Source organism: Pseudophryne corroboree, chromosome 3 (assembly GCF_028390025.1).
Source record: "Pseudophryne corroboree isolate aPseCor3 chromosome 3, aPseCor3.hap2, whole genome shotgun sequence".
Classification (NCBI taxonomy): Eukaryota; Metazoa; Chordata; class Amphibia; order Anura; family Myobatrachidae; genus Pseudophryne; species Pseudophryne corroboree.
Window position 1 is genome coordinate 345,347,285 of NC_086446.1, and position 19,134 is coordinate 345,366,418.

General features: G+C 48.4%; 1 protein-coding gene across 3 annotated transcripts in view; it reads right to left on the minus strand.

The window, feature by feature from the left end:
* Nucleotides 1-758: 758 nt before the first annotated feature.
* FBXO47 (F-box protein 47) overlaps nt 759-19,134 on the minus strand; it is an 873,621-nt gene continuing 855,245 nt past the window's right edge. For all 3 annotated transcript variants that reach the window (XM_063959707.1, XM_063959704.1, XM_063959709.1), the window contains 2 exons: nt 11,566-11,725; nt 759-2,261 (listed from right to left, as the gene is read on the minus strand). In XM_063959707.1, coding sequence (XP_063815777.1) covers nt 2,149-2,261; nt 11,566-11,725 — 273 coding nt within the window. In that variant the 3' untranslated portion in view covers nt 759-2,148. The remainder of the gene's footprint in view (nt 2,262-11,565; nt 11,726-19,134) is intronic.

Below are 19,134 nucleotides of genomic sequence, written 5' to 3' on the forward strand. Positions count from 1 at the left end.
GGGAATCTTCCCTGTAAACCCTATGGCCAATCCGCCTCTGCCAGCATGCCTTGCTACAGTTTTGCTATTTGGCGATGCTAAAACTGTTGCAGGGCATGCTGTGATGTGTAGTTAATCAACAGCTGGAGGGACGAGGGTTCCCCATCCCTGGGGTAGAGAGTATTTTCCTTCATATTCATTGGCCAATACATTGGTCTCTCTCATAGCTCTGAATCTAGTGTAAGAATTAATTTGCACAATGTAAGTCATAGGGGTCATTCCGACCTGATCGCATGCTGTGGATTTTCACAGCGCAGCGATCAGGTCAGAACTGCGCATGCATATGTGTCGCAATACGCAGGCGCATCGTATGAGTGCAAAGTGGATCGGCACCCAGCAATGGATTCTACGATGAATCCATTCGCAAGGATATTGCCAGGAAGGAGGCGTTTCTGTGTGTCAACTGACCGGTTTCCAGGAATGATTGTAGAAACACAGGCGTGTCCAGGCGTTTGTAGGGCGGGTGTCTGACGTTAATTCCGGGACTGAACAGGCAGAGGTGATCGCAGTGGCTGAGTAAGTTCTGAGCTACTCAGAAACTGCACAAATTGTGCTTGCATCTCCCGGCTGCAAAAGCGATCGCACCCTTGCACAGCAAATATACACTCCCCTGTGGGCAGCGACTATGCGTTCGCACGGCTGCTATAAACAGCTAGCGAGCGATCAATTCGGAACTGGTAACACTGAGTGCAGTGGCTGAATTAAATATACCAAAGAGATAAAAATAAGATGATTTTATTCGCAAAGTTTCAGAGGTGTATCATCCCCTATCATAACAAGAAACAATGTAAATACAGTATTTCTTCATTCAGACCATATCACCTACTTAGGAAACACATATAGGAAAAAGATAAACAACTGCACATATGCTTTTATTTCTCTGTATTTAAAATACATAAACAACAGTGTCAAAACTAAAGGTGTATCAGATTAAGTACATATAGATAAGTGTGTGTATATTATTCTGTCATCAGAATATTCTGATGACCGTTAAATGAACTGAAACGTTAATGAGATCCAACTGAAGTTCTGTGTGTTCGTTTGCGAAGCCTGGAGTGCCGCACCCGCAAGATGAGTATCACGATGTTTGTGAGGGCACCGGCTGAATATAATGGTGTTTAAACACGAGTGCCAGCCCTGCTAAAAACTGTAGTATGTATCTGTCAAAATATACATTATATTTTGAAAAGCCAATTTAGTGAAGAACATGAATTTTAGCTGATAGTGTGGCTCAAACCACTGTATGACACCCCTGGGTTCAAAATGAATAAATACCGAGTTAAGAACAAGTATTCCCAATGCAATTGCATCATTAGTCGAGTGTTATAGCCTTATACTAAAGCTGTAGTTTATAGAAAGTTGCTGGCATGTAGTTTATAGAAAGTTGCTGGCAACTTTTCAAAAACCCATAATGCAACAGTGCCATCAGAGCAAGTAAAGCCTATGTAAACACTGCATACACAGCCATAACTCAATATTTATATGTTAAGAAACCATGCATTGTCTAGTGTTGAGGAGTGCCTGTCTTTCACAAGAAAAGAATCACGGAAATAAATTATCATCACACCATAACCACCCCATAGAAGAAAATAATAAATACTTTCTTATTATAGAAATAGCTTACTTAGATAAGTCTGTGTTAAGCAATGGTCAAAAATGGTGCAAGGTTTAAAGTAAGCAGAAAAATAAAATCTCTAGTTCTAACACTGGTCTTTGGCTTTATATTTCTCTTCTGCCTCTCTATCTTTCATAAAACAAGAAGCAGACATATGTCTGATAGCTATGTCTTTATATGGCCATAGTATGTTAATATTTCAAACAACTTTTTATAAGGCCACAACCTGCTACTGATAACGCTAAAGACACTATAAGCATTAAGTATTGCTTTGTACAGTACTCTAATACTTGCTAGGTATTTAGGAAGGGGGTAAATTAGAAACCATACACACCACTACACCACTCCAGTAGATGACTAGGTAGATTCACTACATGAGCTCATGAGTAGTGTTTAGTAATTCTGCACAACTAGCCATATAGTCAATGCAGTTTTACCTGAAACACTTCACCTTACATATTCCAGGCATGCAAAAGTCTCTGGATGTATTATTCTCAGACAGAAGGGGAATTAAGAGCCAAGTACAGGATCTCCTTGTGAAAATTTGCCTGAGCATTAACCAGATGAAAAAGGTTCAGGAAGCTGCTGTCCTCTTCATTGCGGCCTCCTGCAATATAAAACCAAAAATCTTCACTGTAGAGTAGATTGTAACCAGCCAGAGTGTTTAATTTCATTTTTGCAGGCAGGATATGTGTTTTCATTTAAAACAGAGTGGGGCAGATGTATTAAGCCTGGAGAAGGACTAAAGAAGTGATAAAGGTGTAATAAGTGCAAGGTGATAACGCACCAGCCAGTCAGCTCCCAACTATCATTTTCTAAATCTGTAGTGACTGGCTGGTGCGTTATCACCTTGCGCTTATCACTGGTTTATCACTTCTTTATTCTTTCTCCAGGTTAATACATCTGCCCCACAATCTAGAACATCAGTGTGAGAGAAGACCTACTGTATAGTAGGTGTCACTATATGACAAATATGGTTACAGCACTATAGGACACAATTTCACCCCTAAATGCAGAATTTCCTAAATAAAACATAAAGGTATAAATAAGATTTTACTTACCGATAAATCTATTTCTCGTAGTCCGTAGTGGATGCTGGGGACTCCGTCAGGACCATGGGGATTAGCGGCTCCGCAGGAGACAGGGCACAAAAATAAAGCTTTAGGATCAGGTGGTGTGCACTGGCTCCTCCCCCTATGACCCTCCTCCAAGCCTCAGTTAGGATACTGTGCCCGGACGAGCGTACACAATAAGGAAGGATTTTGAATCCCGGGTAAGACTCATACCAGCCACACCAATCACACCGTACAACTTGTGATCTGAACCCAGTTAACAGTATGACAACGTAGGAGCCTCTGAACAGACGGCTCACAACAAGAACAACCCGATTTTTTTGTAACAATAACTATGTACAAGTATTGCAGACAATCCGCACTTGGGATAGGCGCCCAGCATCCACTACGGACTACGAGAAATAGATTTATCGGTAAGTAAAATCTTATTTTCTCTAACGTCCTAGTGGATGCTGGGGACTCCGTCAGGACCATGGGGATTATACCAAAGCTCCCAAACGGGCGGGAGAGTGCGGATGACTCTGCAGCACCGAATGAGAGAACTCCAGGTCCTCTTTAGCCAGGGTATCAAATTTGTAGAATTTTACAAACGTGTTCTCCCCCGACCATGTAGCTGCTCGGCAGAGTTGTAATGCCGAGACCCCTCGGGCAGCCGCCCAAGATGAGCCCACCTTCTTTGTGGAATGGGCCTTGACAGATTTAGGCTGTGGCAGGCCTGCCACAGAATGTGCAAGTTGAATTGTGCTACAAATCCAACGAGCAATCGTCTGCTTAGAAGCAGGAGCACCCAGCTTGTTGGGTGCATACAGTATAAACAGCGAGTCAGATTTTCTGACTCCAGCCGTCCTTGAAATATATATTTTCAATGCCCTGACAACGTCCAGCAACTTGGAATCCTCCAAATCGCTAGTAGCCGCAGGCACCACAATAGGCTGGTTCAGGTGAAACGCTGACACCACCTTAGGCAGAAAATGAGGACGAGTCCGCAGTTCTGCCCTGTCCGAATGGAAAATCAGATATGGGCTTTTATACGATAAAGCCGCCAATTCTGACACTCTCCTGGCTGAAGCCAGAGCCAGTAGCATGGTTACTTTCCATGTAAGATATTTCAAATCCGCCGATTTGAGTGGCTCAAACCAATGGGATTTGAGAAAATCCAAAACTACATTAAGGTCCCACGGAGCCACTGGGGGCACAACCGGGGGCTGTATATGTAGTACTCCTTTTACAAAAGTCTGGACTTCAGGAACTGAAGCCAATTCTTTCTGGAAGAAAAATCGACAGGGCCGAAATTTGAACCTTAATGGACCCCAACTTGAGGCCCATAGACAATCCTGTTTGCAGGAAATGTAGGAATCGACCCAATTGAAATTCCTCCGTGGGGGCCTTTCTGGCCTCACACCACGCAACATATTTTCTCCAAATGCGGTGATAATGTTGTGCAGTCACCTCCTTCCTGGCTTTAACCAGTGTAGGAATGACCTCTTCTGGAATGCCTTTTTCCCTTAGAATTCGGCGTTCAACCGCCACGCCGTCAAACGCAGCCGCGGTAAGTCTTGAAATAGACACGGTCCCTGCTGAATCAGGTCCTGTCTTAGAGGTAGAGGCCACGGATTTTCCGTGAGCATCTCCTGAAGTTCCGGGTACCAAGTTCTTCTTGGCCAATCCGGAGCCACGAGTATCGTTCTTACTCCCCTTTGCCGTATGATTCTCAGTACTTTGGGTATGAGAGGCAGAGGAGGAAACACATACACTGACTGGAACACCCACGGTGTTACCAGAGCGTCCACAGCTATTGCCTGAGGGTCTCTTGACCTGGCGCAATACCTGTCCAGTTTTTTGTTGAGGCGAGACGCCATCATATCCACCTTTGGTTTTTCCCAACGGTTCACAATCATGTGGAAAACTTCTGGATGAAGTCCCCACTCTCCCGGGTGTAGATCGTGTCTGCTGAGGAAGTCTGCTTCCCAGTTGTAGACTCCCGGAATGAACACTGCTGACAGTGCTATCACATGATCTTCCGCCCAGCGAAGAATCCTTGCAGCTTCTGCCATTGCTCTCCTGCTTCTTGTGCCGCCCTGTCTGTTTACGTGGGCGACTGCCGTGATGTTGTCTGACTGGATCAACACCGGCTGACCCTGAAGCAGGGGTTTTGCTAGGCTTAGAGCATTGTAAATCGCTCTTAGCTCCAGTATATTTATGTGAAGAGACATCTCCAGGCTTGACCATACTCCCTGGAAGTTTCTTCCCTGTGTGACCGCTCCCCAGCCTCTCAGACTGGCATCCGTGGTCACCAGGACCCAGTCCTGTATGCCGAATCTGCGGCCTTCTAACAGATGAGCACTCTGCAACCACCACAGAAGAGACACCCTTGTCCGTGGCGATAAGGTTATCCGCTGATGCATCTGCAGATGCGATCCGGACCATTTGTCCAGCAGATCCCACTGAAAAGTTAGTGCGTGGAATCTGCCGAATGGGATTGCTTCGTAAGAAGCCACCATCTTTCCCAGGACTCTTGTGCATTGATGCACAGACACTTTTCCTGGTTTTAGGAAGTTCCTGACAAGTTCGGATAACTCCTTGGCTTTCTCCTCCGGAAGAAACACCTTTTTCTGAACCGTGTCCAGAATCATTCCCAGGAACAGCAGACGTGTTGTCGGGGTCAACTGAGATTTTGGGAAATTTAGAATCCACCCGTGTTGTTGCAGCACTACTTGGGTTAGTGCTACTCCGTCCTCCAGCTGTTCTCTGGACCTTGCCCTTATCAGGAGATCGTCCAAGTAAGGGATAATTAATACGCCTCTTCTTCGCAGAAGAATCATCATTTCGGCCATTACCTTGGTAAAGACCCGAGGTGCCGTGGACAATCCAAACGGCAGCGTCTGAAACTGATAATGACAGTTTTGCACCACGAACCTGAGGTACCCTTGATGTGAAGGGCAAATTGGGACATGTAGGTAAGCATCTTTTATGTCCAGGGACACCATAAAGTCCCCTTCTTCCAGATTCGCTATCACTGCTCTGAGTGATTCCATCTTGAACTTGAATTTTTGTATGTACAGGTTCAAAGATTTCAGATTTAGAATAGGTCTTACCGAGCCGTCCGGCTTCGGTACCACAAATAGCGTGGAGTAATACCCCTTTCCCTGTTGTAGGAGGGGTACCTTGACTATCACCTGCTGAGAAAACAGCTTGTGAATGGCTTCCAATACCGTCGCCCTGTCTGAGGGAGACGTTGGCAAAGCAGACTTTAGGAACCGGCGAGGGGGAGACTTCTCGAATTCCAACCTGTAACCCTGAGATACTACCTGCAGGATCCAGGGGTCCACCTGTGAGCAAGCCCACTACGCGCTGAAATTCTTGAGTCGACCCCCCACCGCTCCTGAGTCCGCTTGTAAAGCCCCAGCGTCATGCTGAGGGCTTTGCAGAACCCGCGGAGGGCTTCTGTTCCTGGGAAGGGGCTGCTTGCTGCCCTCTCTTACCCTTTCCTCTGCCTCGGGGCAGATATGACTGTCCTTTTGCCCGCTTGTTCTTATAGGACCGAAAGGACTGCGGTTGAAAAGACGGTGTCTTTTTCTGTTGGGAGGGGGTCTGAGGTAAAAAGGTGGATTTCCCGGCAGTTGCCGTGGCCACCAAATCCGATAGACCGACGCCAAATAATTCCTCCCCTTTATACGGCAATACTTCCATATGCCGTTTGGAATCCGCATCACCTGACCACTGTCGTGTCCATAAACTTCTTCTGGCAGATATAGACATCGCACTTACTCTCGATGCCAGAGTGCAAATATCCCTCTGAGCATCTCGCATATAAAGAAAAGCATCCTTTAATTGCTCTAAAGTCTGTAAAATACTGTCCCTATCCAGGGTATCAATATTTTCAGTCAGGGAATCCGACCAGACCACTCCAGCACTGCACATCCAGGCTGAGGCGATGGCTGGTCGCAGTATAACACCAGTATGTGTGTATATACTTTTTAGAGTAGTTTCCAGCCTCCTATCAGCTGGATCCTTGAGGGCGGCCGTATCAGGAGACGGTAACGCCACTTGTTTTGATAAGCGTGTGAGCGCCTTATCCACCTTAGGGGGTGTTTCCCAGCGCGCCCTAACCTCTGGCGGGAAAGGGTATAATGCCAATAACTTTTTAGAAATTAGCCCTTTTCTATCTGGGTTAACCCACGCTTCATCACATACATCATTCAATTCCTCTGATTCAGGAAAAACTACAGGTAGTTTTTTCACCCCCCACATAATACCCCTTTTTGTGGTACTTGTAGTATCAGAGATATGCAAAGTCTCCTTCATTGCCGTGATCATATAACGTGTGGCCCTACTGGAAAATACGTTTGTTTCTTCACCGTCGACACTAGATTCAGTGTCCGTGTCTGGGTCTGTATCGACCGACTGAGGTAAAGGGCGTTTTACAGCCCCTGACGGTGTCTGAGACGCCTGGGCAGGTACCAACTGGTTTGACGGCCGTCTCATGTCGTCAACTGATTTTTGTAATGTGCTGACATTATCACATAATTCCATAAACAAAGCCATCCATTCCGGTGTCGACTCCCTAGGGGGTGACATCACCATTACCGGCAATTGCTCCGCCTCCACACCAACATCGTCCTCATACATGTCGACACACACGTACCGACACACAGCAGACACACAGGGAATGCTCTATTGAAGACAGGACCCCACTAGCCCTTTGGGGAGACAGAGGGAGAGTTTGCCAGCACACACCCAAGCGCTATAATATATATGGGAACAACCCTATATAAGTGTTGTATCCTTATAGCAGCTTAAATATATTAATATCGCCAAAAAAAAGTGCCCCCCCTCTCTGTTTTACCCTGTTTCTGTAGTGCAGTGCAGGGGAGAGTCCTGGGAGCCTTCCTCACAGCGGAGCTGAGCAGGAAAATGGCGCTGTGTGCTGAGGAGAATAAGCCCCGCCCCCTATTTCGGCGGGCTCTTCTCCGGAATCTGTGAGATCTGGCAGGGGTTAAATACATCCATATAGCCTCAAAGGGCTATATGTGATGTATTTTTAGCCATAAAAAGGTATTATATATTGCTGCCCAGGGCGCCCCCCCAACGCTCTGCACCCTCCGTGACCGCTGTGTGAAGTGTGCTGACAACAATGGCGCACAGCTGCAGTGCTGTGCGCTACCTCAGGAAGACTGAAGAGTCTTCTGCCGCCTGCTTCTGGACCTCTTCCATCTTCGGCATCTGCAAGGGGGGTCGGCGGCGCGGCTCCGGGACGAACCCCAGGGTGAGACCTGTGTTCCGACTCCCTCTGGAGCTAATGAAAATAAAAAACCTAAAAACTTTTTCTAAGCAGCTCTTTAGGAGAGCCACCTAGATTGCACCCTGCTCGGACGGGCACAAAAACCTAACTGAGGCTTGGAGGAGGGTCATAGGGGGAGGAGCCAGTGCACACCACCTGATCCTAAAGCTTTATTTTTGTGCCCTGTCTCCTGCGGAGCCGCTAATCCCCATGGTCCTGACGGAGTCCCCAGCATCCACTAGGACGTTAGAGAAATACTATTTTTCAGTCTTTCTTTTGGTGATTTAAAAATGTCCATATGTTTTTTTTAAAGGTAAACCTGTAGTAAAGCCAGCAAAGTGACAGGGTAGGCTTCCCCTGATTTGGGATGGCCATCAGTGTATTTGCCATCGATGGTTGCCACTGATGTTGAAACTGTGAGCAGCAATCGGTAGTCACCAATGGGACACCATCGATGGTTTCACTCATTGATGCTCATCCCTGATAGCTATGCTCTGCATCCCAACACCTTGCTAAAAAAAACTAAAAAAAAACATTTGTTTATGCTGTGCCATCGATGGAGGGAAACATTCTGGTTCTCCCCCATCGATGGCAAAAGCACTCAACATCAGCCATAAACCGTTGATGATTAGGAATCATCGGTGGTCGATGGCCATCTCTACCCATGACTACACATCACTGCATCCAAGTACCTGTGAGCATACTGCGCTCTATGATACCCCTTTCACATTGCACAAATAACCCGGTATATTGCCAGGTCGACACGGGTCACTGTACGGTGTGAAAGGGCCCCTTCAAAAATTCTGTGTTGCCTGACCCGGTAATTCAACTCGGATTATAAGAAGGGTTATTCCCAGCTTGAATACCGGGTCCGTGCCAGTGTGAACCTGAGACCCATCCACTACATAGGGAGAGGTGGCGCAGAGATGAGATCATCTCCAGTGCAGCCTCCGCACCCACATGACGCCGCAGTCCCCACCTCCGGATAGCAACCTGAACCGGCATATTGCCGGGTCGGGATGGCAGCGTGTAGGGTCCAATGCCGGGTCCCACCCGGGAAGGACCCGTTTCCAATGCCCGGGTGGGATCCGGCATTGGCGATGTGAAAGGGGTATTATATAGGAGGTTTTGTTATAGGGGAAGACTTATGTGAAGCAGTTTTAGGGATCTCATTATCTCCACTGAACACAGGAGGATTCAGCGAAAGGGGGGGCACCAAGGCATGTGCCCCCCCTTTTGTTTAGGAGATTTTTTATTTAATCACTTGTTGCTGTCTAAGCGATCCCAGTCCCCCGGCACCCGTCGCTCTGCCCGCAGATTGTCCCAATCACTGCTGCTGACTGACCACAGTGATCGGGCATCCCGTGGCATCCCCTCCTCCCCCCACACAGACAGTGACTGAATCTGTACCTAAGGCCGACGGGTAGAGGCGCCGTCCTCGCTCCAATGCATCGGCCTTTTGAAGCACCCTGCAGACACAGAGACTGGTTCTACTCTGCAGCTTCGGGCACGGGGATGAGCAACGCATGTGGTGAGCCAGCTTCCTATAAGCGGCCTGTGCTCCTCTGAATCCAACTCAGGCAGGATAACACACGCTGCTGCAGACTGAGAAGGGAGGTTGCTAGCATTGGCCCTCATTCCGAGTTGTTCGCTCGCTGCTAATTTTAGCAGAATTGCTAATATGCTAAAATCCAGCAGTTCTGCGCATGCGTATGCACAGCAGGGCGCACGCGCTAAGCAAATTTACACAAAACTATGCTATTTTACTCACAGGCGAACAAAGCTTTTCAATCGCTCTGCTGATTGACAGGAAGTGGGTGTTTCTGGGCGGAAACTAGCCGTTTTCAGGGAGTGTGCTAAAAAACGCAGGCGTGCCAGGTAAAACGCAGGCGTGTTTGTGACGTCAAACCAGGAACTAAACGGACTGAGGTGATCGCAATCTTGGAGTAGGTCTGGAGCTACTCAGAAACTGCAAGGAAATTGCTTTCGTTTGCAATTCTGCTAATATTAGCAGAATTGCTAATCTTTCGTTAGCAATTCTGCTATGCTAAGATACACTCCCAGAGGGCGGCGGCTTTGTGTTTGCATTTCTGCTAAAAGTAGCTAGCCAGCGAACAACTCGGAATGAGGGCCATTGTGTAGGACTACTGCTCCCTGTATGATATGCCAGTGGCAGGTGAGTTGAAGTGTTATGAAGGGGTTTATTGCTCCCCTCCCTCCCGCCTCCTGATTGCCCCCTTACGTCCTTATTGCCCTCTACCTCCTGATTGCTCCCTCTAGGCAGTGTGTGTCACCACCTATGTCTGCAACCCTATGCGGTGTAACCTATGCCCCACTATGCAGTGCAGTGTAACCCTGCATGTGTGCTGGAGCAGTGCAGTGTAACTCAGTGTATTTGTGTAAGGGGCACTACTATTGTGGGCATGGTGTATAAGTGGCACTACTACTGTGGACATTATGTGTATAAGGGGCACTACTATGGTGGGCATTATGTGTAAGAAGCACTACTACGGTGGGCATTATGTGTTTAAGGGGCACTGCTACTGTAGTCATTATGTGTATAAGGAATACTACCCCATTCTCGGCAGCTGACCCTACTCTTCTAGGTCTGTCTGATGTCCATCCCAATGGGAGCAGCTTGAGCGTACACCCAGGCTTCATCTGTGTACGAATTGAGGAAACGGGAGTCTACGTCACCCAATGTCTCTCTGTCTCCCAGTATCTTTACCCGTCACCATTGCCTCTCTCCTGGGTCACTATCTTCCCATCACCCTCTCTCTCCTGTCACCCACTGCCTCTTCAAGGCATCACCCTCTCCCCATCAACCTCTACTTCTCTCTGTCACCCACTGCCTTACCCTGTCACTTTTTCCCCATCACCCACTGCCCTTCCCTGTAACACTTTCCTGTCACCAACTGCCTCTCTGTCTCCCACTGTCTCTCCTCATCACCTCTTTCCTGTCACCCTTTCCGTGTAACTCACTGCCTTTCTCCATCAGCCTCTATATCACCCACTGCCTTCCCGTCACCCATACCCTAGCGTCACCCACTGCATCCCCCTGTCACCATTTCCTAGCATCACCCACTGCCTCTCACTGTCATACTCCGCCTCTCCCAGTAACCCACTGCCTCTCCGTCTCCTACTATCGCTCCTCGACACCCACTGCTTCACCGTCTGCCTCTCTCCTGCGTCACTATCTCTCCATTACCCTCTCTTTCCTGTCATCCTCTGTCTCTACAAGGCATCATCCTCATACGGATATGGCATTAGCTTGTAAGCCAAGCCCCTTGTTGGGCCACACCCACTTTACCAGAAGTGTGCGCACCAAAGGCGCACAAAAATAGCACCCCCTCTCTTGTGTCATGGTGTGTCCCCCCCCCAGTCATTTTGTTTTGGATCCGCCTCTGCCATTGAACTAGTTTAATGAGTGGAAGAGAGGTGAGATATCCAACCTAGTAGGCCTAGTTACATACTTATTTTTAAGTGTTTACTGATCCTTTAATAACAGTAGAAATGCTCACATTTTGTTACAACATTCAAAGAGGACACACACTCACCTGAGATTACAGACTGCAACAAGTCCATGATGATACGCGCAAACGAGTTTTCCACATTCTGCAAGAAGCTCCTTCTCTCCTGTTGTGTGCCAAACACTTTACAGACCTTCTGCATCATTTTCACTGCCCAGTCCATGCAGTACAAATCTTTTTCACAAACCTGTCTCACACATCAAGGAATAGAAAGCAGTTTAAAAAAAGGTTAACATATGTTTCTGCAGCGGGGTGCACTGTGTTCCACAGGGAATACATTGGGGTGTAGAGCGGGATCTTGGATCCAGAGGCACTATCAGGCAAAGCTTTAACTGTCCCAGGATGCATTGGGGCCTCCTCTATAACCCCGCCTCCAGGCACTGAGAGCTCAGTTTCGAGTGGTGCCTGCAGGCAGCAGGTCACCTAACAGGCGGGCTGCACTTGGCAGAAGTAGTGGATCTTGCCACGGGCAAGCAGGACTTTTCCCGGGGCGGCGCCATCCGGAGGGCGGCGGCGCCATGGCAAGATTCGCTGCTGCTGTGCCCCCCGCTGCCCGCTCTGTACCGCTGCCCCACGCTGTGAAGGGAACTAGACGCGTAGCGTCTAGTTTCCCTTCGTGGAGAGGACCTTGACTGTGCGGTGCGCGATGATGTCATCGCGCACCGCACATCATTTCAGCGGCGCTACTACTGTACAGGGGGCGTAACTGACCACGCCCCTGTATGAAGCCACGCCCCTATTGGCCGCCCGGGGCGCTAGAAGCCCAAGGACGGGCCCTGCTGGGCAGCCCTGAAAAAGCTGAAGACTTCGAGGGACGTAGCACTGTTATGTCAGGGTGACATTCAGCGCTGCGTCTTCGTCACCTCCCAAACGGCGTCGCATACTCCCGCGGCTCAGATCCCGGGTACTTGCGATGGAGACGCTCCGGCTTAGGCACACAGTCACAGATGCTATCCTGGTTTGCGTGACTGCTACAAAGGGAGGAGGTAAGAGGGTCCACCAGGCGGGACCAGCCACTAAATCGCGTTCCTGTCGCAGTCTAGGGAGGTGGACTGCGACGCTGGCATGGACACTGTAACCGAGCAGGGACCCCACTATATCCACTAGGGCATAGGAGTACAGATCGGGTGTACTAACGCCCCTATTGGTAAGGCTCTGTAGTACCGTCGGTGAGTCCTGTAGTCCTGTAGCCCATCCCCACGGCCCAAGGCACCATCTCCTCGCAGATTTCCCGCCCTGGAGCTGCCTCACACTCTCCCTCAGTTCCTGACAGAGACGCTGCATGCTATCTTCTGAGCATAGCTGCTACTGGTCTCTGGGATTGCAGGGCAAGGTCTCCCCTGTAAAGCCGCCTGTCCAAAGCGATGAGACTTTACAGACACTTGAGTATTCTACATGTCTTATTACAGACAGCATTAATTAAGAAAGAGTGTACCTATTACAGAATATATTGTACAAGTATTCTGATATAGCCAACCAACTGGATTTACACTCGGGGATTCAGAATTACAAACCACTGATCGTGTGCGGAATCTTGGCGTTGTCCAGGATGGTGGCTTGACACTTAAACATCAGATATCAGCCACAATCAAATCCTCATTCTTTCACCTGAGGAACATAGCCAGAATCAAGCACTTAATTCCCTCAGATGATCTGCCAAAAGTCATCCATGCATTTGTATCATCTCGATTAGACTACTGTAACGTCCTCTACCTTGGTCTCCCAGCAAAAGAATTGCACCGCTTACAGCTGGTGCAAAACACAGCTGCCGGGCTGTTAACCGACCAGCCCCATTCTAGCCACATAACACCCATACTCTACTCCCTTCACTGGCTGCCTGTAAGATGGCGAATCATCTTCAAGATTGGCTTACTGAGTTTCAAAGCACTACATGACCAGGGCCCAAGGTACCTGGAGCAGCTTCTGATCCCATACTGCCTCACTCGATTACTGCAATCTGTAGATGAAGGACTTTTAGCAGTACCTAGAATCTCCCGTAATTTATCTGGGGGTTGAGCTTTTAGTCATGTGGCTCCGACTCTATGGAACTCACTTCCCTGCACCGTGCGAGAGGCCCCAACTATAGAATCCTTCAAAAGTAGACTCAAGACTTTCCTGTTTACTCAAGCATTTCCATAATGTCCCTTTAGTATCTACATGCTTCTGTATTTTATGAAAAGCTTTTTTGTACTTCATTATTTTCTGTACTATATTATGCTATGTATCTGTTAAGCGCCTTGAGTCCTATCGGAGAAACAGCGCTATATAAATATAATAATAATTATTATTATTATATATACCTCCGGTCTAGGACCGCGTTGTGTTATATATATACACACTAGTCCAGTGCAGTTTTATTGTACTTGTAATAATCTCTGCATTGCCATGTGACTGTGTGTGCCTGTACCTGCTGTATGGTTTCACTCTCATGTGTATCCCAGCTAAGGTAGCTATCATTATATTCTATACCCGAAGGGACTCCCTATACGGATATTTTACTGTGTCTCAGTCACGTACATCAGGATTTAGTTCACAAGTGTGTGTATTCTGACGCTGTTTGTGTACTTTGTCCGTAAGTTGTGTACTCTGTCTGGCTTCATCGTACTAATAGCCTAGTTGTTGCTTTATTACAATGTCTAACAACAAGGGCAGTAAAACTCTGGAAGCTCCTGTAATTTGCAAGGCATGCTCCAGAGGTTTACCTGAGGGGGAATTATTGTGTGATGGTCTGTGTACTAAATGCCATACACCTCCCAGTCAGCCTGCAGCTCCTGTAACTACAATGGGGACTCTGGTGAACCGTTTAGCTCCCCCCCTACGGGATCTCCGGTGCCACTGCAACCACAAGTTGTCCCTATACTAAATCCGCCCTGGGCAGAAAGCTTGTCTACCCAGCTGAAACAGTTACATCAGTCTTTGGTTAGACAGAAATCTACCCCAGGTCACTCTCGTGTCTCTGGGTCCTCTAAGCAGGCTGCTTCCTCCTCACAATCCACTAACCTCTCTGAGGTTTCATCTGATGAGCAGTGGAGCATACGGTCCTGTCAGACTCTGAATCATGTGTTACTGACGAGGATTCTGCCTTCCAGGGTGATGTCCCTGCCCTGGTGGATGCTATTAAGCAGATCCTACAACTCACTGAGGATGAGGATTCCACTACAGTGGCCAAGAAAACTGATATGTTTAAGCAACAGAAGGTGGTGAAAACTGTATTACCCCATTCTGATCAACTCGTGAATATCAGGAAGGAACCCTGGTCTGCCCCAGGTAAGAAATTCCCGCTCCCAAAATGGGCTACGGCTCGCTATCCTCTCCCTACAGAGTTATGTAGAAGGTGGGAGAACCCACCGCCGATGGATTCTCATGTCACCTGTCTCGTGGTGTCGTCTACTCTGCCCGTCACCACTGTCACTTCCCTGAAGGAACTGACAGATAAGCGTATGGAGAGATGCCTGAAATCTATATATTCCCTCGCAGGGGCCATTCATAGGCCCGCTATAGCTGCCTCTTGGGCCGTAAAGGGTATTGACGCCTGGGTTCAGGCGTTAGAGGATGAGCTGCTTGAGGATATTTCTGACAAGGCTAGACAATACCCGTCTCACATATGCACCGCCGCCTATTACATTCAGGAGGCGTCCTCTGAGGCAGGAGTAATGGCAGCCAAAGCATCATCCAAATCTATCCTGGCTTGCCATATACTGTGGTTAAGATTGTGGAAAGTGGATCTGGACTCCAGGAAGATCTTGAAGGTGCTTCCCTTCACTGGGGACATTTTATTTGGAGAGGACCTAAATAAAATAGTGTCTGAATTAGCAGAGCTGCTAAGACTGCTTTTCTTCCTCCTACTAATCCTTCTGCACAGAAGGCGAAGACTACCACTTTTCATTCTTTTTGACCTCAAGGAAAAGCTAAGGGCCAGTCTTACTCCAGACTGTCTCGTGCTCCCAAGACCACCAAGCGCAAGATGAAACAGTCCTGGGCAGCCCGTCAGCCTTCTTCAAAACAAGACAAGCCTGCTGCATGATGGGGCGGGCCTCTCCCCTGGGGGAGCCCAGGGAGGAAGGTCGACTTCTACAGTTCGCCCAGGTCTGGTTAAAGACCACTTCAGGCTTGAGTACTGGAAGTTGTCTCTCATGGGTATGCCCTCACCAGTTCTGCACTACGGTACTCCCTTCGGATCCACTGAAGGTACAGGCTCTACAAATGGTGGTAGGTTCCCTCCTAAGCACATGAGTGGTTGTGCTGGACCTCAGTCCCAGCGTGGCAGAGGCTATAACTCGACCCCGTTTCTTGTGCAGAAACCCATTCAGCCTATACTCAACCTCATATCACTGAACAAATTCGTGAGGGTAGCCAAGTTTCTTATGGAAACATTGCGCTCTCTTGTGCTGACGATGGAACCCGGAGTTTACATGGTATCCCTGGATATACAGGATGCTCATCTGCATATTCCTATTGCCATATCGCATCAGCAGTTCCTGCGGTTTGCTATTGGCTACAGTCCATACCAATTCCAGGCCCTGCCGTTCGGACTGGCAATGGCTCCTCGGATCTTCACCGAGGTTATGGCCGTGATGACGGCGCATCTACGTTGCCAGGGAATCAGAATCCTGCCATACTTGGATGACCTGCTGGTTCTGGCAAGTTCCCACGATGTCCTCCTCAGTCATCTAGAATTGACGGTGAGTTGCTTACAAGCCCACGGATGGCTGATCAACTGGAAGAAGTCCTCGCTGGTCCCAGTTCAGGGCATGGTGCACCTAGAGGCGCTCCTGGACAATCAGAGACTGTTCCTGTCTCCAGACAAGGTCCTGAAAATCCAGGACAGGATAAGACACTTCATCCGTCACCCCAGAGTGTCGATTCACTCGGCAATCCAAGTACTTGGCCCGATGGTGAAGTACACTCAATTTCATTCCCGCCCTGTGCAATGATTAATTCTTGCCAAGTGGGATGGCCTACCTCATCAATCAGATCCCAAAGGATCTTGTTGACTCCGGAGGTTTGTTTGTCGCTGACCTGGTGGCTCCAGGACCAGCAATTGAGCAGGGGCCATCCCTTCTGGATCCCCGACTGGGTCCTTCTGACGATGAATGCCAGTCTAAGAGGATGGGGAGCAGTGTTGGAGCAACTCTCTTTTCAGGGTCGGTGGACCAAGGAAGAATCACTCCTCCCGATATACATCCTAGAGCTGAGGGTGGTGTTCAATGCATTTTCACTTGCCCTGCTTCAGGTATGGAACAGACCGGTTCAGGTACGGTCAGACAATGCCATAACAGTGGCTTTCATAAATCAAGGTGGCACTCGAAGCCGCATGGCTATGAAGGAAGTATCAAAAATCCTTTGTTGGGCAGAACGCGATCTGCCGAGTATATCGGCAGTGTTCATTCCGGGTGTCCTGAACTGGGAAGTGGACTACCTCAGTCGTCAGGATATACACGCCGGAGAATGGAGTCTTTATCCAGAAGTCTTTCAACTCCTAGTGGACAGGTGGGTCTACCGGACGTAGACCTAATGGCATCTCGACACAATCACAAGGTTCCGGTCTTTGGCTCAAGGACAAGGGATCCTCAAGCAGCGTTCGTGGATGCACTGGCGATTCCATGGAACTTTTGACTGCCTTATGTGTTCCCTCCAGTGTCACTCCTGCCCAGAGTTCTATGGAAGTTCAAACAGGAAGGAGGAATACTGCTTCTAGTTGCTCCAGCGCGGCCCAGAAGGCATTGGTTCTCAGACCTGCAGGGTCTATCGACGGGGCATCCCCTTCTACTTCCTCAACGACCAGACCTCCTCATACAGGGCCAATATCTCTACCTAGACCTGGCCAGACTTGCTTTGACAGCGTGGCTCTTCAAGCATCACTCCTGAGAGCCAAAGGATTTTTGGAGGTGATTATTCAAACGGTGTTGAAAGCCCGCAAGCCGGCCTCTGCCCGGATTTATTACAGGGTTTGGAATTCCTACTTTACCTGGTGAGATGAGAAGAATTACGATGTCCATAGATTCAGAACTTCCAGGATACTAGCTTTTCTGCAAAGAGGCCCGGACTTAGGTCTTCATCTGGCCTCCCTCAAGGTTCATATATCTTCTTTGCCCATTTGGTTTCAGAGAAAAATTGCCTCTATCCCTGATGTTCAGACGTTCATTCAGGGCATTATTCGAATTCAGCCTCCCTATGTCCCTCCTGTGGCTCCATGGGATTTGTCTGTTGTGCTGAATGCGCTGCAAGAGTCTCCATTTGAACCTCTTGAATCAGTGGACCTTAAATGGCTCACAGCCAAGGTCCTGTTCTTGCTGGATATTGCCTCTGTAAGACTGGTGTCGGACTTAGGCGCTTTGTCCTGTCGTCCACCCTTTCTCATATTCCACCGGGACCAGGCAGTTCTACGAACTCTCCCTGGTTATTTGCCTAAGGTGGTGTCATCTTTTCACCTTAACCAAGAGATTGTGGTTCCGGCCTTTGTCTCTTCAGATTTGTTTCCCAAAGAACGTACTTTGGATGTGGTTAGGGTTCTCCGTATCTATGTGGAGAAGACTGCCTCTATCAGGAGGTCAGATGCCCTTTTTGTACTGTTTGGTTTTCACAAACAGGGCCGGCCTGCGAATAAGCAAACCTTGGCCAGATGGATTAGAATGGTGATTGCACAAGCCTATGTGCAGGCTGGACTCCCAACTCCTGCTGCAGTTAAAGCCCATTCTACTCGGTCTGTTGGACCTTCTTGGGCGGCCCACCGTGGCGCATCCCCAGAACAATTGTGCAAGGCAGCTACGTGGTCCTCAGTGAACACGTTCATTAGGTTCTATGCCTTTGATACTTCCGCCTCCCTAAGGCGCATCCCCTCCCTTGAGGAACTGCTTTGTGGAACACTGTACCCCGCTGCAGAAAAGGAGAGTTATGGTAGACTTACCATGGTTAACTCTCTTTCTGCGAGGTACACTGGGTTCCACAGGGTGCCCACCCTGATATACCTAGCTTCTTTGGGTTTGTATGGCATTAGCCGCTCGTACAATCTCTGGTCGTGAAATTGCGGTTCTATGCAACTAACATCTGCCTTCTCTTTTACCTGCTCCTGCATTGGACTAGTTAACGAAACTGAGCTCTCAGTGCCTGGAGGCGGGGTTATAGAGGAGGCCCCAATGCATCCTGGGACAGTCAAAGCATTGTCTTATGGTGCCTCTGGATCCAAGATCCTGCTCTACACCTACAGTATTCCCTGTGGCACCCAGTGTACCTCGCAGAAAGAGTTAACCATGATAAGTCTACCATAAGTAAGCATGTTCATACAAAACAGAAACAAGTTGATTAGTTCGGGAAATCTATGATTTCCATTTATCATTGCAAGTACAGTAGGTAACAAAAGTTTCACTGACCTCCAGCAATCCATCAGCAATAAACTTTTGTGTGTTTAGTGCAGCCAGTAATATTTAGGCAGAATGGGTAATATAAGCACGTGCAAATGCTGTTTGTTTGTTTGTTTACATCTTACTGTTGGATATATGCACCCATTTTTGCAGGAAAGCACATGAATTTGTAGAAGAACTGTGGATTGGTCACCAGCCACTTTCTGATGGGAAGAGTAAGCTGTTTGGTATGAGC